Source organism: Phyllopteryx taeniolatus, chromosome 7, assembly GCF_024500385.1.
Source record: "Phyllopteryx taeniolatus isolate TA_2022b chromosome 7, UOR_Ptae_1.2, whole genome shotgun sequence".
NCBI lineage: Eukaryota > Metazoa > Chordata > Actinopteri > Syngnathiformes > Syngnathidae > Phyllopteryx > Phyllopteryx taeniolatus.
Genome location: NC_084508.1, coordinates 657173 through 671274, shown reverse-complemented (window position 1 = coordinate 671274; position 14102 = coordinate 657173). Strand labels below are relative to the sequence as shown.

The following is a 14102-nucleotide window of genomic DNA, read 5'->3' as shown; positions in this document are numbered from 1 at the left end:
ATTCACACCTACGGGAAATTTTAGAGTCTTAAATCAAGGATCTTAAATCATTGTCCTTAAACTGTTCGACTATTTTCTCACGCATTTGTTCATAAAGAGGTGAACCTCGGCCCATCTTTGCTTGTGAATAACTGAGCAATTCAAGGAAGCTCCTTTTATACCCAGTCATGGGACCTACCTGTTCCCAATTAGCCTGTTCACCTGTGGGATGTTCCAAACAGGTGTTTGATGAGCATTCCTCAACTTAGTCTTTTTTGCGACCTGTCCCAGCTTTTTTTGGAATGTGTTGCAGCCATAAAATTCTAAGTTAATGATTATTTGCTGAAAACAAAAAAGTTTATCAGTTTGAACATTAAACATCTTAATGTGTTTAAGATGTTTAGTCATCATTGTAGTCAATTAAATATAGGTTGAACATGATTTGCAAATCATTGTATTCTGTTTTTATTTATGTTTAACACAACGTCCCAACTTCATTGGAATTGGGGTTGTAAATAATTTATGTAATGACTTCAAAGGCCAGGAATCCTCGGTTATTTTAACACTAATTTGGATGGGTGGTTCCCCAGACTCGCTACGAATCGGTGAAAAAACAGTGACACACATTGTCTATTAATCACTTATTTGCATACACAAATTTTACCTTTGGGCTGCTGGGACATGAAATTCGAGACTTTAAGGAAGGTATTTTTGGAGAAATCTTGAAATGCAAACTAGAACTAGCAGACATTCCAACAGCTTCTTTCCTCTTGCAATCAACTTCTTAAACACCTAACCTACAATTCCATTACACATGCTGCCAATTTTTTGACTTGAGTTTGTTGTCACATTTCTGTGGGGCCAATTATAAATTACTTGTGCACTCACTGTAGAAGTCTCGCCACGCTGCACTATTTGCATATCTGTTGTTGACCAATACTGGCCACTCATGCCAGAGTAGCATCTGCCCCATTTGTACCCTGATTGAGGAGTATCTGCAACATTTGCACAATCAACATTGTCCCAGATTATCGCACTACTTGCTTGAAGTCTCGGCGCCCTTTGCACAATGGTCATTGCACCGGACTATTGCAATATTAGTCTTTCGAACTGCTCTAAGTGCTAGAGGACTCTGCATCTTTTTGCACAATTGTCAAAAAAAAAAATAGACGCGAAACTATACCTTGTGACATGCGGACTCTTTAGCCAGAGCGGGTTACATATGACAGCAGCATAGTGGAGGAGGTTTGCAGGGGTTGTCCAACTTGAGGCATAGTAGTCTCCTTTTCCAATATTGATTCTTGCTTTACGTATCACTTCTCTGGAGCTCAGCTGGGATGTCCGCTGGTATGTCACCACCGATTGATGTCCATAGGTGTATAAGGAAGTCTTGGCTGAGAGAAATTTCCCAGTCTGCGTTCCTCCACACCATGACGGGTGAGAAAGTATGGCAGCAGAGTAACGACGCTCAAAGTTTATAATCAAGCGGATAAAAGTTCTCTTAAACAACATCGCTGGGTCACTAGCAAGTTAACTTACACCAAGGGTGGACTAATTTTTGACTCGGCCCACATTGTTTCCCTCACAGGGCTGTTTATGACTGAAACCATATAAATGTTTCATCACCTCATCATAGTACTACATATTTACAACAAATTGATGGGTAACTAATTTTGAAATCATAAATCGAGGATAATAGTTTGTAAAAATATCACAGTGTTTTCAAAGGCGTTTTTTTTTTGGTAACAAAAAAAAATGCTTGCAACGTCTCAACGTTATATATTAAGGAAAATGGAGATTGAGATTAAGATTTTGGTACAGATTTTAGCCCGGGCCTTGGTTTGACACGTGATTTACACACATTTTAAAAGAAATAATATTAGGATCAATAAAAGCAATAAAAACAGATAAGTAAGCTGATGGGCAGCCAATGGGTCAGCGATAAGAGGTACATATTCTTTCGTGGCAAATATTTTTATTATTAATGTTTTCGTTTACTCACTAATTATTGTAAAATTATTTTCAGCTACAGAAACGCAAAATAATATGTTTAGTGAGCTTTTTACAAAAGACTGCGCTACACCTTGGTAAAAGGCTTGTCAACATGCAGGCAAATTCCAGTCTCGCTTTTTTATGACTTATTTTCAACAGTGGTGTCCTCCTTGGTCGTCGCCCATGAAGTCCAGTGCGATCTGGCACTGATGTACCTTGCCCTTGATGTTCACCTTTATTTTCTTTGGATGTTGTTCTGGGCTCCTTTGTTACCATTCGTATTATCCATCCCTTCAATTTGTCATTAATGTTCCTCCTGCGGTCAGGTATAGTGAGTTTTTTTTACATTTTACGTGCTTGTCTATAATTTTCTAATAATAATAATAATTTTAATTCTAATAATAATAATAATTTTCTTTCTAATCGCCTGAGACAACTCTCTCCTCTCCACTCTCCTTCGCTTCCTCTGGTCCATATTTAGTGGACACACCATGTCACCAAACAGCACAGTGATTACTTATTACCCTTTAAATACACCGACTGACTGCTGAGAAGTTTGAAGACACCTGTGATGCCAATTAGAGGACACATTTTGTTTGAACGTGTCCCTATGGTCAAATTGTTTTAAATCAATCAATCTAAGGGTACAATCATTTTTGTCAAAGCCTGTTTCATGATTCACATCCATCCATTTTCTGAGCCGCTTCTCCTCACTAAGGTCGCGGGTGTGCTGGAGCCTATCCCAGCTATCATCGGGCAGGAGGCGGGGTACACCCTGAACTGGTTGCCAGCCAATCGCAGGGCACATATAAATTAACAACCATTTGCACTCACATTCACACCTACGGGCAATTTAGAGTTGTCAATTAACCTACTATGCATGTTTTTGGGATGTGGGAGGAAACCGGAGTGCCCGGAGAAAACCCACGCAGGCACGGGGAGAACATGCAAACTCCACACAGGCGGGGCTGGGGATTGAACCCTGGTCCTCAGAACTGTGAGGCAGACGCTCAAAGATTAATCATAACACGTGTACTTGCTCTGTGGTGATTAAAACTTGGACACGTGTTCTACCTCATCAGTAGCGGTGTATATAGTGTGTTAAGGTGAATAATGTGTGGTTTTGGCATGTTTAATAAGTTGAAGAATTTCAAAGTGACCCTTTCATCCTAGAGGCAGACGCTCTAACCAGTCGCCCACCATGCCGATTTAAAAAAAAAAATAATTCTGTTGAACCACAATTCGAAACACCCACCCAATCACAGTTTCCGGAGTGCCACCCTTTATTTCAAATGAGCAAATAGAACATGAACTCAGAAGATTCGGGAAATTTGTGAGTGGTTTTAAGACGCTGAACTTGGGTTGCAAAGACACCAAAGTTAAACACGTTCAGTCAGTGCGTAAACAAGCCTTAATGTTCCCTGGCTCGCCCATGCAGCCACTGGAAGTCTCTTTTAGAGTGAAACATGTGGATGGACATTATATGATTTATGCCAGCTCCGGAAGCCTCAAATACTTTGAGTGTGGAGACATAGGACACAAGCGTTTCGCGTGTTCGTGTGAAGTGCATGCTGACGATTCCCCCCCAAACCTCCAGCAGACTCCGGATGCTGACTCAGCCCTGGTGGAGCAGCCAGCGGGTGACTACAGTGGCCCCGCTACCTCTGCGGGGGTGTCCACTAACAGGGAGGCAGTGAGGGAATCCACTCGTGTCAAACCCAAAGCTCCAGTCATGCCTGTGGCAAGTGTGGAGGTACAGCGGTTGGTTGAAGCTGCTGATGCCTCCTTATCTTCGTGTGATCAAGTTAATGATACTCAAATCAATAATTACACAGAACCCGCGTTTAGGCTACGTGCCACTGCTGCACAAAGCAGGCACATACATCCTTTAAATCACGAGGAAATTGACGAGAAAGTAAATGAAAACGCTGAACATAAGTATTCCTGCGAAATACAGTGGGTATGGAAAATTCACACACCCTTAAATGTTTCACTCTTTGTTATATTGCAGCCATTTGATAATATAATTTACGTTTATTTTTTTCCTCATTAATGTACACACAGCACCCCATATTGACAGAAAAAAACGGAATTGTTGAAATTTTTGCAGATTTATTAAAAAAGAAAAAGTGAAATATCACACAGCCATAAGTATTCAGACCGTTTGCTGTGACACTCATATATTTAACTCGGGTGCTGTCCATTTCCTCTGATCATCCTTGAGTTGGTTCTTCACCTTCATTGGAGTCCAGCTATGTTTGATTATACTGATTGGACTTGATTAGGGAAACCACACACCTGTCTATATAAGACCTTACACCTCACAGTGCATGTCAGCAAATGAGCATCATGAGGTCAAAGGAACTGCCTGAAGATCTCAGAGACAGAATTATGGCAAGGCACAGATCTGGCCAAGGTTACAAAAAAAATTCTGCTGCACTTAAGGTTCCTCAGAGCACAGTGGCCTCTATAATCCTTCAATGGAAGACATTTGGGACGACCAGAAGCCTTCCGAGAGCTGGCCGTCCGGCCAAACTGAGCAATCATGGGAGAAGAGCCTTGGTGGGAGAGGTAAAGAAGAACCTAAAGATCATTGTGGCTGAGCTGCATAGATGCAGTCGGGAGATAGGAGAAAGTTCTAGAAAGTCAACCATCACTGCAGCCCTCCACCAGTCGGGGCTTTATGGCAGAGTTGCCCGACGGAAGCCGCTCCTCAGTGCAAGACACATGAAAGCCCGCATGGAGTTTGCCAAAACACACCTGAAGGACTCCAAGATGGTGAGAAATAAGATTATCTGGTCTGATGAGACCAAGACAGAACTTTTTGGCCTTAATTCTAAGCAGTATGTGTGGAGAAAACCAGGCACTGCTCATCACCTGTCCAATACAGTCCCAACAGTGAAGCATGGTGGTGGCAGCATTATGATGTGTGGTTGTTTTTCAGATGCAGGGACAGGACGACTGGTTGCAATCGAAGGAAAGATGAATGCGGCCAAGTACGGGGATTTCCTGGACGAAAACCTTCTCCAGAGAGCTCAGTACCTCAGACTTGTCCGAAGGTTCACTTTCCAACAAGACAATGACACAAAGCACACAGCTAAAATAATGAAGGAGTGGCTTCAGAACAAGTCCGTGACTATTCTTGAATGGCCCAGCCAGAGCCCTGACTTAAACCCAATTGAGCATCTCTGGAGAGACCTGAAAATGGCTGTCCACCAACATTTACCATCCAACCTGACAGACCTGGAGAGGATCTGCAAGGAGGAAAGGTAGAGGATCCCCAACCCAAATCCAGGTGTGAAGAACTTGTTGCATCATTCCCAAAAAGACTCATGGCTGTATTAGCTCAAAAGGGTGCTTCTACTAAATACTGAGCAAAGGGTCTGAATACTTATGGCTGTGTGATATTTCAGTTTTTCTTTTTGAATAAAATTGTGGTTCAACAGAAAAAATTTAAATCTGTAAAGGAGCTAAGGAGGAAGAATAAATAAATAAAATGGTCATGCATCACTCGGTGTTTTCATGTTGCTCCTTGATTTGGGTGTTGCGCTCTTTATTTTTACTATCCATGAGCGCAATTACAATAGGCTTCCTTTATATTATTGGAGGTATAGAGAGGAAAGAGTTTTATTAGTGAAAATGTCATCTAAAAAACAATGTGCTTTTTCTTCGAGAGAGACATACAGTACTTTTAGATGAGTCTGAGTGGGGTAGGTGGTGGAAGGGCGCACAGAACCTCAGCCATGGTACCAACAACACTATGGGGGTTACGATTCTCTTATCGTCTGGAACCAAGGCCACCATCTTGTCCTGTACTGAGGTGGTGGCCTTGTGATGAAGGCGGAAATAGGAGCCTCTAATTGTATCTAACTATGCAGATGACGTCTATGGTATCATTTCAAATCGGAGAGATGTTACGTGTATGCAGGCCAGTTTGTCTTTGCATGAGAATGCTACTTATGCACGGGTGAATTGGGCTTAGAGCAAAGCTTTGCTGATGGGTCAGTATGGGGGAGAAGACAACACCGGTACTGCCTCCGTGCCTTGAGTGGCAGACAGAGGGCTTAAACGCTCCTACGAGTGTATCTTGGCAGCGAGGTGTTCCTAAGGAAGAACTGGGAAGGAGCGAAGGAAAAAAATGTGTGCAAAGTTGTCTAAATGTAAATGGTTACTACCACAGCTGTCATATAGGGGAAGACTTCTGGTTGCCGATATTCTGGTTGCTTCGACTCTGTGGCACAAAGTGGGTGTGCTGACAGCTCCAAAGGAAATGATAGATGACATTCAGAGAGCCATTTTGGATTTCTCTGGTCTGGTCACTACTGGTTTTGTGCAGCCTCCCTCTACCTGCCTGTAAACAAAGGAGGGCTGAGGACTGCTCAGAAGCTGTTATACAACTGCAGCCCAAGTTGGTTGGACAGGGCCTGCTTGCTTCTGTGGATGGCTGAACAATGGGGCTACGACAAACACTTCTTCCCGTTACAATCGGACCAGTTGGACTTAAATCATTTTAGACCTTTCTATCTCTACAGGCCTGGCAGCTACTTAAAACCAGCCGAGGTAACGACAACACTCCTGATATGTGGCTGCTGGCAGAACCCCTTTTCCTGAATAACTTTGTGAGGGCCCGAATGCTTCAGTCTGCCAGCGTGCACGCCAGATTCAGAAGGGCTGGATGTACTAAAATTGTACACCGGATGAAGTGGATGGCTACATCTCCAAAGACACTCAGATAAAAATCACACATGACCTCCAACATGCTCATTGAGAAAGTCCACAAAGATGTCTGAGTCACGACCGCAAACTTTTAGGATTTTTGTTCAAGACCTTTGGGGACAGTACAGCGAGAATTATGACTACAGGCTTCCAGCCCTGCTCATCTGCCCAGCCATTGAGGATTGGCACGAGGAAGAAATTCAGCTGCTCTCTTTTTCCACTCCCCGGCTTGACAGTTTTGAGGTGGCTGTGAAGAAGGAGCTATACCAATTATGTCTCAAGGTCCTAAGCTTTCTGCAGGTAATTCACGAGGTCCCCCCATGTGGTTCTGGGATTTTTGCTCACCGTTCTTGTGATCATTTTGACCCCATGGGGTGAGATCTTGCGTGGAGTCCCAGATTGAGGGAATTATCAGTGGTCTTGCATGTCTTTCATTTTCTAATACACCAAGCTGCTTACCTATTGCAGATTCAGTCTTCCCAGCCTGGTGCAGGTCTACAATTTTGTTTCTGGTGTCCTTTGACGGCTCTTTGGTCTTGGCCATATTGGAGTTTGGAGTGTGACTGTTTGAGGTTGTGGACAGGTCTTTTATACAGGTGCCATTAATACAGGTAACCAGCGGAGGACCGAGGAGCCTCTTAAAGAAGAATTTAAAGTTCTGTGAGTGCCAGAAATTTTGTTTGTTTGTAGCTGACCAAATACTTATTTTCCACCATAATTTGCTAATAAATTCTTTAAAAATCAGACAATGTGATTTTCCCCCTCATTTTGTCTCTCATAGGTGAACTATACCCATGATGAAAATTACAGGCCTCTTTCATCTTTTTAATTGGAAGAACTTGCACAATTGGTGGCTGACTAAATACTTTTTTGCCCCACTGTAGTTTGATGGGTATTCTGAAGTCTCGACTGAGAGTAGAACACATATCACATAATGAATGACAATGCAAAGAGCTTCACTTTAACAGTGGGCTATTGGGGGAGTGCTGTGTTCTGTTGGGAAGGCAAGAGAACTGACTTTTCCATGACCCATTTGTTTTTTTTTTGTTTTTATGTGGAGTCATATTGGGTTGAAATTTTAACTTTTTTGTCACCTTGATTTGTGTAATAAAGCCACTTCAAAAAAAAAATTCTTCTTCTAATTATTATTATTATTATTATTTAATCACTTATTTTGAACTGAATTACAGTATATTGGGGTTGCAGTCAGACACTTACTTTTTTTATACAAACCTCAATTCCAATGAAGTTGGGACATTGTATAAAACAAATAAAAACAGGAAGACCTAGGACACGGTGGAGAGTCGACATCAGGGGTGCGCAAACTTTTTGACTCAGACGTAAAAACACATTGACGTAAAAAAATTGTCATGGGGGCCAGCATTAATTTTACATGCTACCGACGAGGGGAATGCTTTTTTGTATGTATTTTTATTTTACTTTGTTTTACTATGCTGTCTGCTGCTAGGTAGATGTGATAACTGCCTGACCTGGAAAAATGAAGGTTAAAATAAAAATTAATGAAATGCAAAATAAAGTATTTTTATGAAATTTGACTCAAACTCAAACTTTATTCATCAGAATCAACAAACAACATGTTTGCATTAATGTGAAGGGTGATACTGAGATCTCGACTGCAGTAAATGGGGCACGTCTGGCTCAAAAGCGGTGGTTTTAATGCGCAAGATGTCACGCAGGTGGGAGTCACTTAGTCTTGTCCTCACGCGGTTCTTATTCATGTTTATGACTGAGAATGTCTTCTCACACAAGTATGTCGAGCCAAACAAGCTCAACATTTTCTTAGCAAATGTACGAATCTCTTGGAACATGTCTTTATCCAGCTGCTGGTAAAAGTTGACGAGGGAGTTGTTGGTACCGGCTGCGACACTCCATGTCACACTGCAGCTCAATGAGCTCCAACTGCAGGTGGGCTGGAACGTCACTGAGATCCACGGAAACGGGAGAAGAAAAAAACGTGATCTCCTTTTCAATAGTTGCAAAATCCCTGAAACGCTGTTGAAACTCCTCAGTCAGAGGTGAGATGTTTGCGGCATACCTCCTCATTTGCGCACTGATATTGTGCGCTGGAAAACAGGTCATTATTTCTTGCAGAGATTGGAAATCTGTGGTATTGGGCTGCGTTTGTGACAGGTGGGTTATGAAAAGTAGCAGCTTGGTCCGAAAGGCTTTAATATGTGAATACGGTTGGCTTATCAATGCATTTTGCTCCTGAAGGCTCGTGTTCAGGGTGTTAAGATGTCGGGTTATGTCAACTAAAAATCCAAAATCAGACAGCCAAACAGGATCGGTTAGTTCTGGCATCGGTTGTCTCTTTTTTGCCAATAATTTTCCAATTTCCTCTTTGAGGGAGTAGAAACGCTGCAGTGCAGACCCCCGACTGAGCCATCTTACATCAGTGTGATACACAACATCTCCGTATTCAGCGTGGATATCCAGTAGAAATTGTTGAAACTGGCGGTGACACAGGGCTTTGGAGCGAACATAATTAATAGCCTTTATCACCGGTTTCATAACGTGATCATATTTCAGATGTTTGGCACATAGAACTTGTTGGTGAATAATACAATGGAGTTTTATAGCTTTACCTCCTTCTTCGCTTACTTTGTTACACACTAGGGTTGATAATCCACTGTGCTCGCCAACCATGGCAGGTGCGCCATCCGTAATAATCCCCGTGATTTTATTCCACTGTAATTTTATGTCATCTACGGCGGAACAAACAGAAGCAAATAAATATTTACCTCGTTTGGTCCTTAAGGCTCTGGAGGTCAAGTAGCTCTTCACACACGTTCATTTCACTGTCCACTCCTCTAAAAAAAATCAGTAACTGAGCGCTGTCGGATGCATCCGTGCTTTCGTCACAGGCTTCTTCTTCTTTTCCTTTCGGCTTGTCCCGTTAGGGGTCGCCACAGCGCGTCATCCTTTTCCATGAGAGCCTATCTCCTGCATCCTCCTCTCGAACACCAACTGCCAACATGTCTTCCCTCACGACATCCATCAACCTTCTCTTTGGTCTTCCTCTAGCTCTCTTGCCTGGCAGCTCCATCCTCATCATCCTTCTACCAATATACTCACTCTCTCTCCTCTGGACGTGTCCAAACCATCGAAGTCTGCTCTCTCTAACTTTGTCTCCAAAACATCGAACCTTGGCTGTCCCTCTGATGAGCTCATTTCTAATTTTATCCAACCTGGTCACTCCGAGAGCGAACCTCAACATCTTCATTTCCGCCACCTCCAGCTCTGCTTCCTGTTTTCTCTTCAGTGCCACTGTCTCTAATCCATACATCATGGCTGGCCTCACCACTGTTTTATAAACTTTGCCCTTCATCCTAGCAGAGACTCTTCTGTCACATAACACACCTGACACCTTCCTCCACCCGTTCCAACCTGCATGGACCCGTTTCTTCACTTCCTGACCACACTCACCATTGCTCTGGACGGTTGACCCCAAGTATTTAAAGTCCTCTACCCTTGCCATCTCTTCTCCCTGTAGCCTCATTTTTCCCCCACCACCCCTCTCATTCATGCACATATATTCTGTTTTACTTCGGCTAATCTTCATTCCTCTTCTTTCCAGTGCATGCCTCCATCTTTCTAACTGTTCCTCCAGCTGCTCCCTGCTTTCACTGCAGATCACAATGTCATCTGCAAACATCATGGTCCACGGGGATTCCAGTCTAACCTCATCTGTCAGCCTATCCATCACCACTGCAAAAAGGAAGGGGCTCAGGGCTGATCCCTGATGCAGTCCCACGTCCACCTTAAATTCTTCTGTCACACCGACAGCACACCTCACCGCTGTTCTGCTGCCCTCGTACATGTCCTGTATTATTCTAACATACTTCTCTGCCACTCCAGACTTCCGCATGCAGTACCACAGTTCCTCTCTGGGTACTCTGTCATAGGCTTTCTCTAGATCTACAAAGACACAATGTAGCTCCTTCTGACCTTCTCTGTACTTTTCCATCAACATCCTCAAGGCAAATAATGCATCTGTGGTACTCTTTCTAGGCATGAAACCATACTGTTGCTCGCAAATACTCACTTCTGTCCTGAGTCTAGCCTCCACTACTCTTTCCCATAACTTCATTGTGTGGCTCATCAACTTTATTCCTCTATAGTTGCCACAGCTCTGCACATCACCTTTGTTCTTAAAAATGGGCACCAGTACACTTTTCCTCCATTCCTCAGGCATCTTCTCACGCACTAGAATTCTATTGAACAAGCTGGTCAAAAACTCCACAGCCACCTCTCCTAGATGCTTCCATACCTCCACAGGAATGTCATCAGGACCAACTGCCTTTCCATTTTTCATTCTCTTTAATGCCTTTCTAACTTCCCCCTTACTAATCATTGCCACTTCCTGGTCCACCACACTTGCCTCTTCTACTCTCCCTTCTCTCTCATTTTCCTCATTCATCAACTCCTCGAAGTATTCTTTCCATCTACCTAGCACACTGCTGGCACCAGTCAACATATTTCCATCTCTATCCTTAATCACCCTAACCTGCTGCACATCCTTCCCATCTCTATCCCTCTGTCTGGCCAGCCTGTATAGATCCTTTTCTCCTTCTTTAGTGTCCAACCTGCCATACATGTCACCATATGCCTCTTGTTTTGCCTTTGCCACCTCTACCTTTGCCCTGTGTCGCATCTCAATGTATTCCTTTCGCCTCTCCTCGGTCCTCTCAGTGTCCCACTTCTTCTTAGCTAACCGTTTTCCTTGTATGATTTCCTGTACTGTGAGGTTCCACCACCAAGTCTCCTTCTCTCCTTTCCTGCCAGAAGATACACCAAGTACTCTCCTGCCTGCTTCTCTGATCACCTTGGCTGCAGTGGTCCAGTCTTCTGGAAGCTCTTCCCGTCCACCGAGAGCCTGTATCACCTCTTCCCGAAAAGCTGCACAACACTCGTCCTGTCTCAGCTTCCACCACATGGTTCTCTTCTCTGCCTTTGTCTTCCTAATTTTCCTCCCCACCACCAGAGTCATCTTACACACCACCATCCTATGCTGTCTAGCCACACTCTCCCCTACCACTACCTTACAGTTGGTAACCTCCTTCAGATTACATCGTCTGCACAAGATGTAATCCACCTGTGTGCTTCTACCTCCGCTCTTGTAGGTCACCCTATGTTCGTGCCTCTTCTGGAAAAAAGTGTTCACTACAGCCATTTGCATCCTTGTTGCAAAGTCTACCACCATCTGTCCCTCCAAGTTCCTTTCCTGGATACCGTACTTACCCATCACTTCTTCATCACCCTTATTACCTTCACCAACATGTCCATTACAATCTGCACCAATTACGACTCTCTCTCTGTCTGGGATGCTCAGAACTACATCATCTAGCTCCTTCCAGAATTTCTCTTTCACCTCTAGGTCACATCCTACCTGTGGGGCATAGCCACTAATCACATTACACATAACACCCTCAATTTCAAATTTCAGCCTCATCACTCGATCTGATACTCTTTTCACCTCCAAGACATTCTTAGCCAACTCTTCTTTTAAAATAACCCCGACTCCATTTCTCTTCCCATCTACACCATGGTAAAATAATTTAAACCCTGCCCCTAAACTTCTAGCCTTACTGCCTTTCCACCTGGTCTCCTGGACACACAATATATCAACCTTTCTCCTAATCATCATATCAACCAACTCCCGAGATTTTCCTGTCATAGTCCCAACATTCAAAGTCCCCACATTCAGTTCTAGGCTCTGTGTTTTCCTCTTCTCTTTCTGCCGAAGAACCCGCTTTCCACCTCTTCTTCTTCTTCTTCTTCTTTGACTTCGACTTCGACCCACAGTAGCTGAATTTCCAACAGCGCCCTGCAGGTTGACGGCGCCGGTGGCGGACGTTGTTAACCCGGGCCACGACCGATCCGGTATGGAATTCTTTGGATGAACGCTCATATTTGTTTGGCAAGGTTTTAAGCCGGATGCCCTTCCTGACGCAACCCTCTGCATTTATCCGGGCTTGGGACCGGCCTACAGTTTGCACTGACTTGTGCCCCCCATAGGGCTAACGAAAAAAATTCAAACTCCACTCCTTTTGCGTCCAACTGTCTCTTAATATCAGAAGAAACTTCTTCGATCCTTCGTGACACAGTGCTACGAGCCAGGAAAACATTGGTGAACTGTTGCTTTTTCTCAGGACAAATGTTCTCCACCATTTTCATCACACAGTCTTCAATAAATTCACCCTCAGTAAAAGGTTTGCAGTGCTTGGCAATCAGCGTTGCCACCTCGTAGCTTGCCTTTGTTGCATTTTCATTCGACTCACTGGCTCTTGTGAAAAAGTGTTGCTGAGCCATTAAACCAGCTTCCAGTTGCTTCAATTTTTCACTGCGTTCGTTCCCAGTTAGCTTGTCGTAATTAGCATAATTCCGTCTGGTAGTGCCTCTTTATATTGAACTCCTTGAACACAGCCACAGTCTCTTGGCAAATTAGGCAGACGTAGTTGTTTCTAAACTCAGTGAAAAAATATTCAGACTTCCATTTGTCCTGGAAACGTCGGCCCTCGCTATCAACTTTCCTTTTCTTACTTCGAGTTGCCATTTTAGAAATGGGCAAAAAAACGATCATGCGCAAAACAGCCCCGCGAGAGTTCAGCCACAAGTTTACTGCCATCCTGTGGTGAAATATAAAATTGCGCGTGTATTTTGTACTGCCGGGCCACATATTATTGGTTTTATGACAGAGGCTTCGGGCCAGTGGAAATATGAACACGGGCCGGATTTGGCCCGGGGGCCGGAATTTGGGCATGTCTGGTCTACATCCTTCGGCTGGCCTGGGAACGCCTCGGGATCCCCCCGGAAGACCTGGCAGGGAAGGAGCCCGAGCTGGTGTGTGAGGTCGAGAAGTTCCGATTAGATATAGTCAGGCTCGCCTCAACACACGGCTTGGGCTCTGGTACCAGTCCTCTTGAAAGGGGTTGGACTTGCTTCCACTCAGGAGTTGCCCAGAGTGAGAGGCGTCGAGCACGTGTGGGTATACTTATTGCCCCCCGGCTCGGCACCTGTACGTTGGCGTTCACCCCAGTGAACGAAAGGGTAGCCTCCCGCCGCCTTCGGGTGGGGGGGACGGGTCCTGAGTGACAGAACTTTGCTCACGTTCTGGGGGAGGCGTGGGACATCGATTCCGAGTGGAACATGTTGCGCGCCTCCATTGCTAAGGCGGCCGACCGGAGCATTGGCCGTAAGGTGGTCAGTGCTTGTCATGGCGGTAAACCCCGAACCCATTGGTGGACACACCAACTGTGAGGGATGCTGTCAAGCTGAAGAAGAAGTCCTATCGGGCATTTTTGGCTTTTGGGACTCCTGAGGCAGCTGATGGGTACTGGCTGCCCAAGCGGAATGCAGCTTTGGTGGTCACGGAGGCAAAAAACAGAGCGTGG

At 44.4% G+C, this 14102-nt stretch overlaps 1 protein-coding gene across 5 annotated transcripts in view; it reads right to left on the bottom strand.

Annotated features, from left to right (window-relative positions):
- Positions 1 to 14102, bottom strand: part of nlgn1 (neuroligin 1) — a 345371-nt gene that overhangs the window by 10049 nt on the left and 321220 nt on the right. Inside the window, exon 13 of one of the 5 annotated variants that reach the window (XM_061780581.1) lies at positions 1163 to 1392. The exons of the other annotated variants lie outside the window; for them this stretch is intronic. Coding sequence (XP_061636565.1) covers positions 1163 to 1392 — 230 coding nt within the window. The remainder of the gene's footprint in view (positions 1 to 1162; positions 1393 to 14102) is intronic. 5 annotated transcript variants of the gene reach the window in all.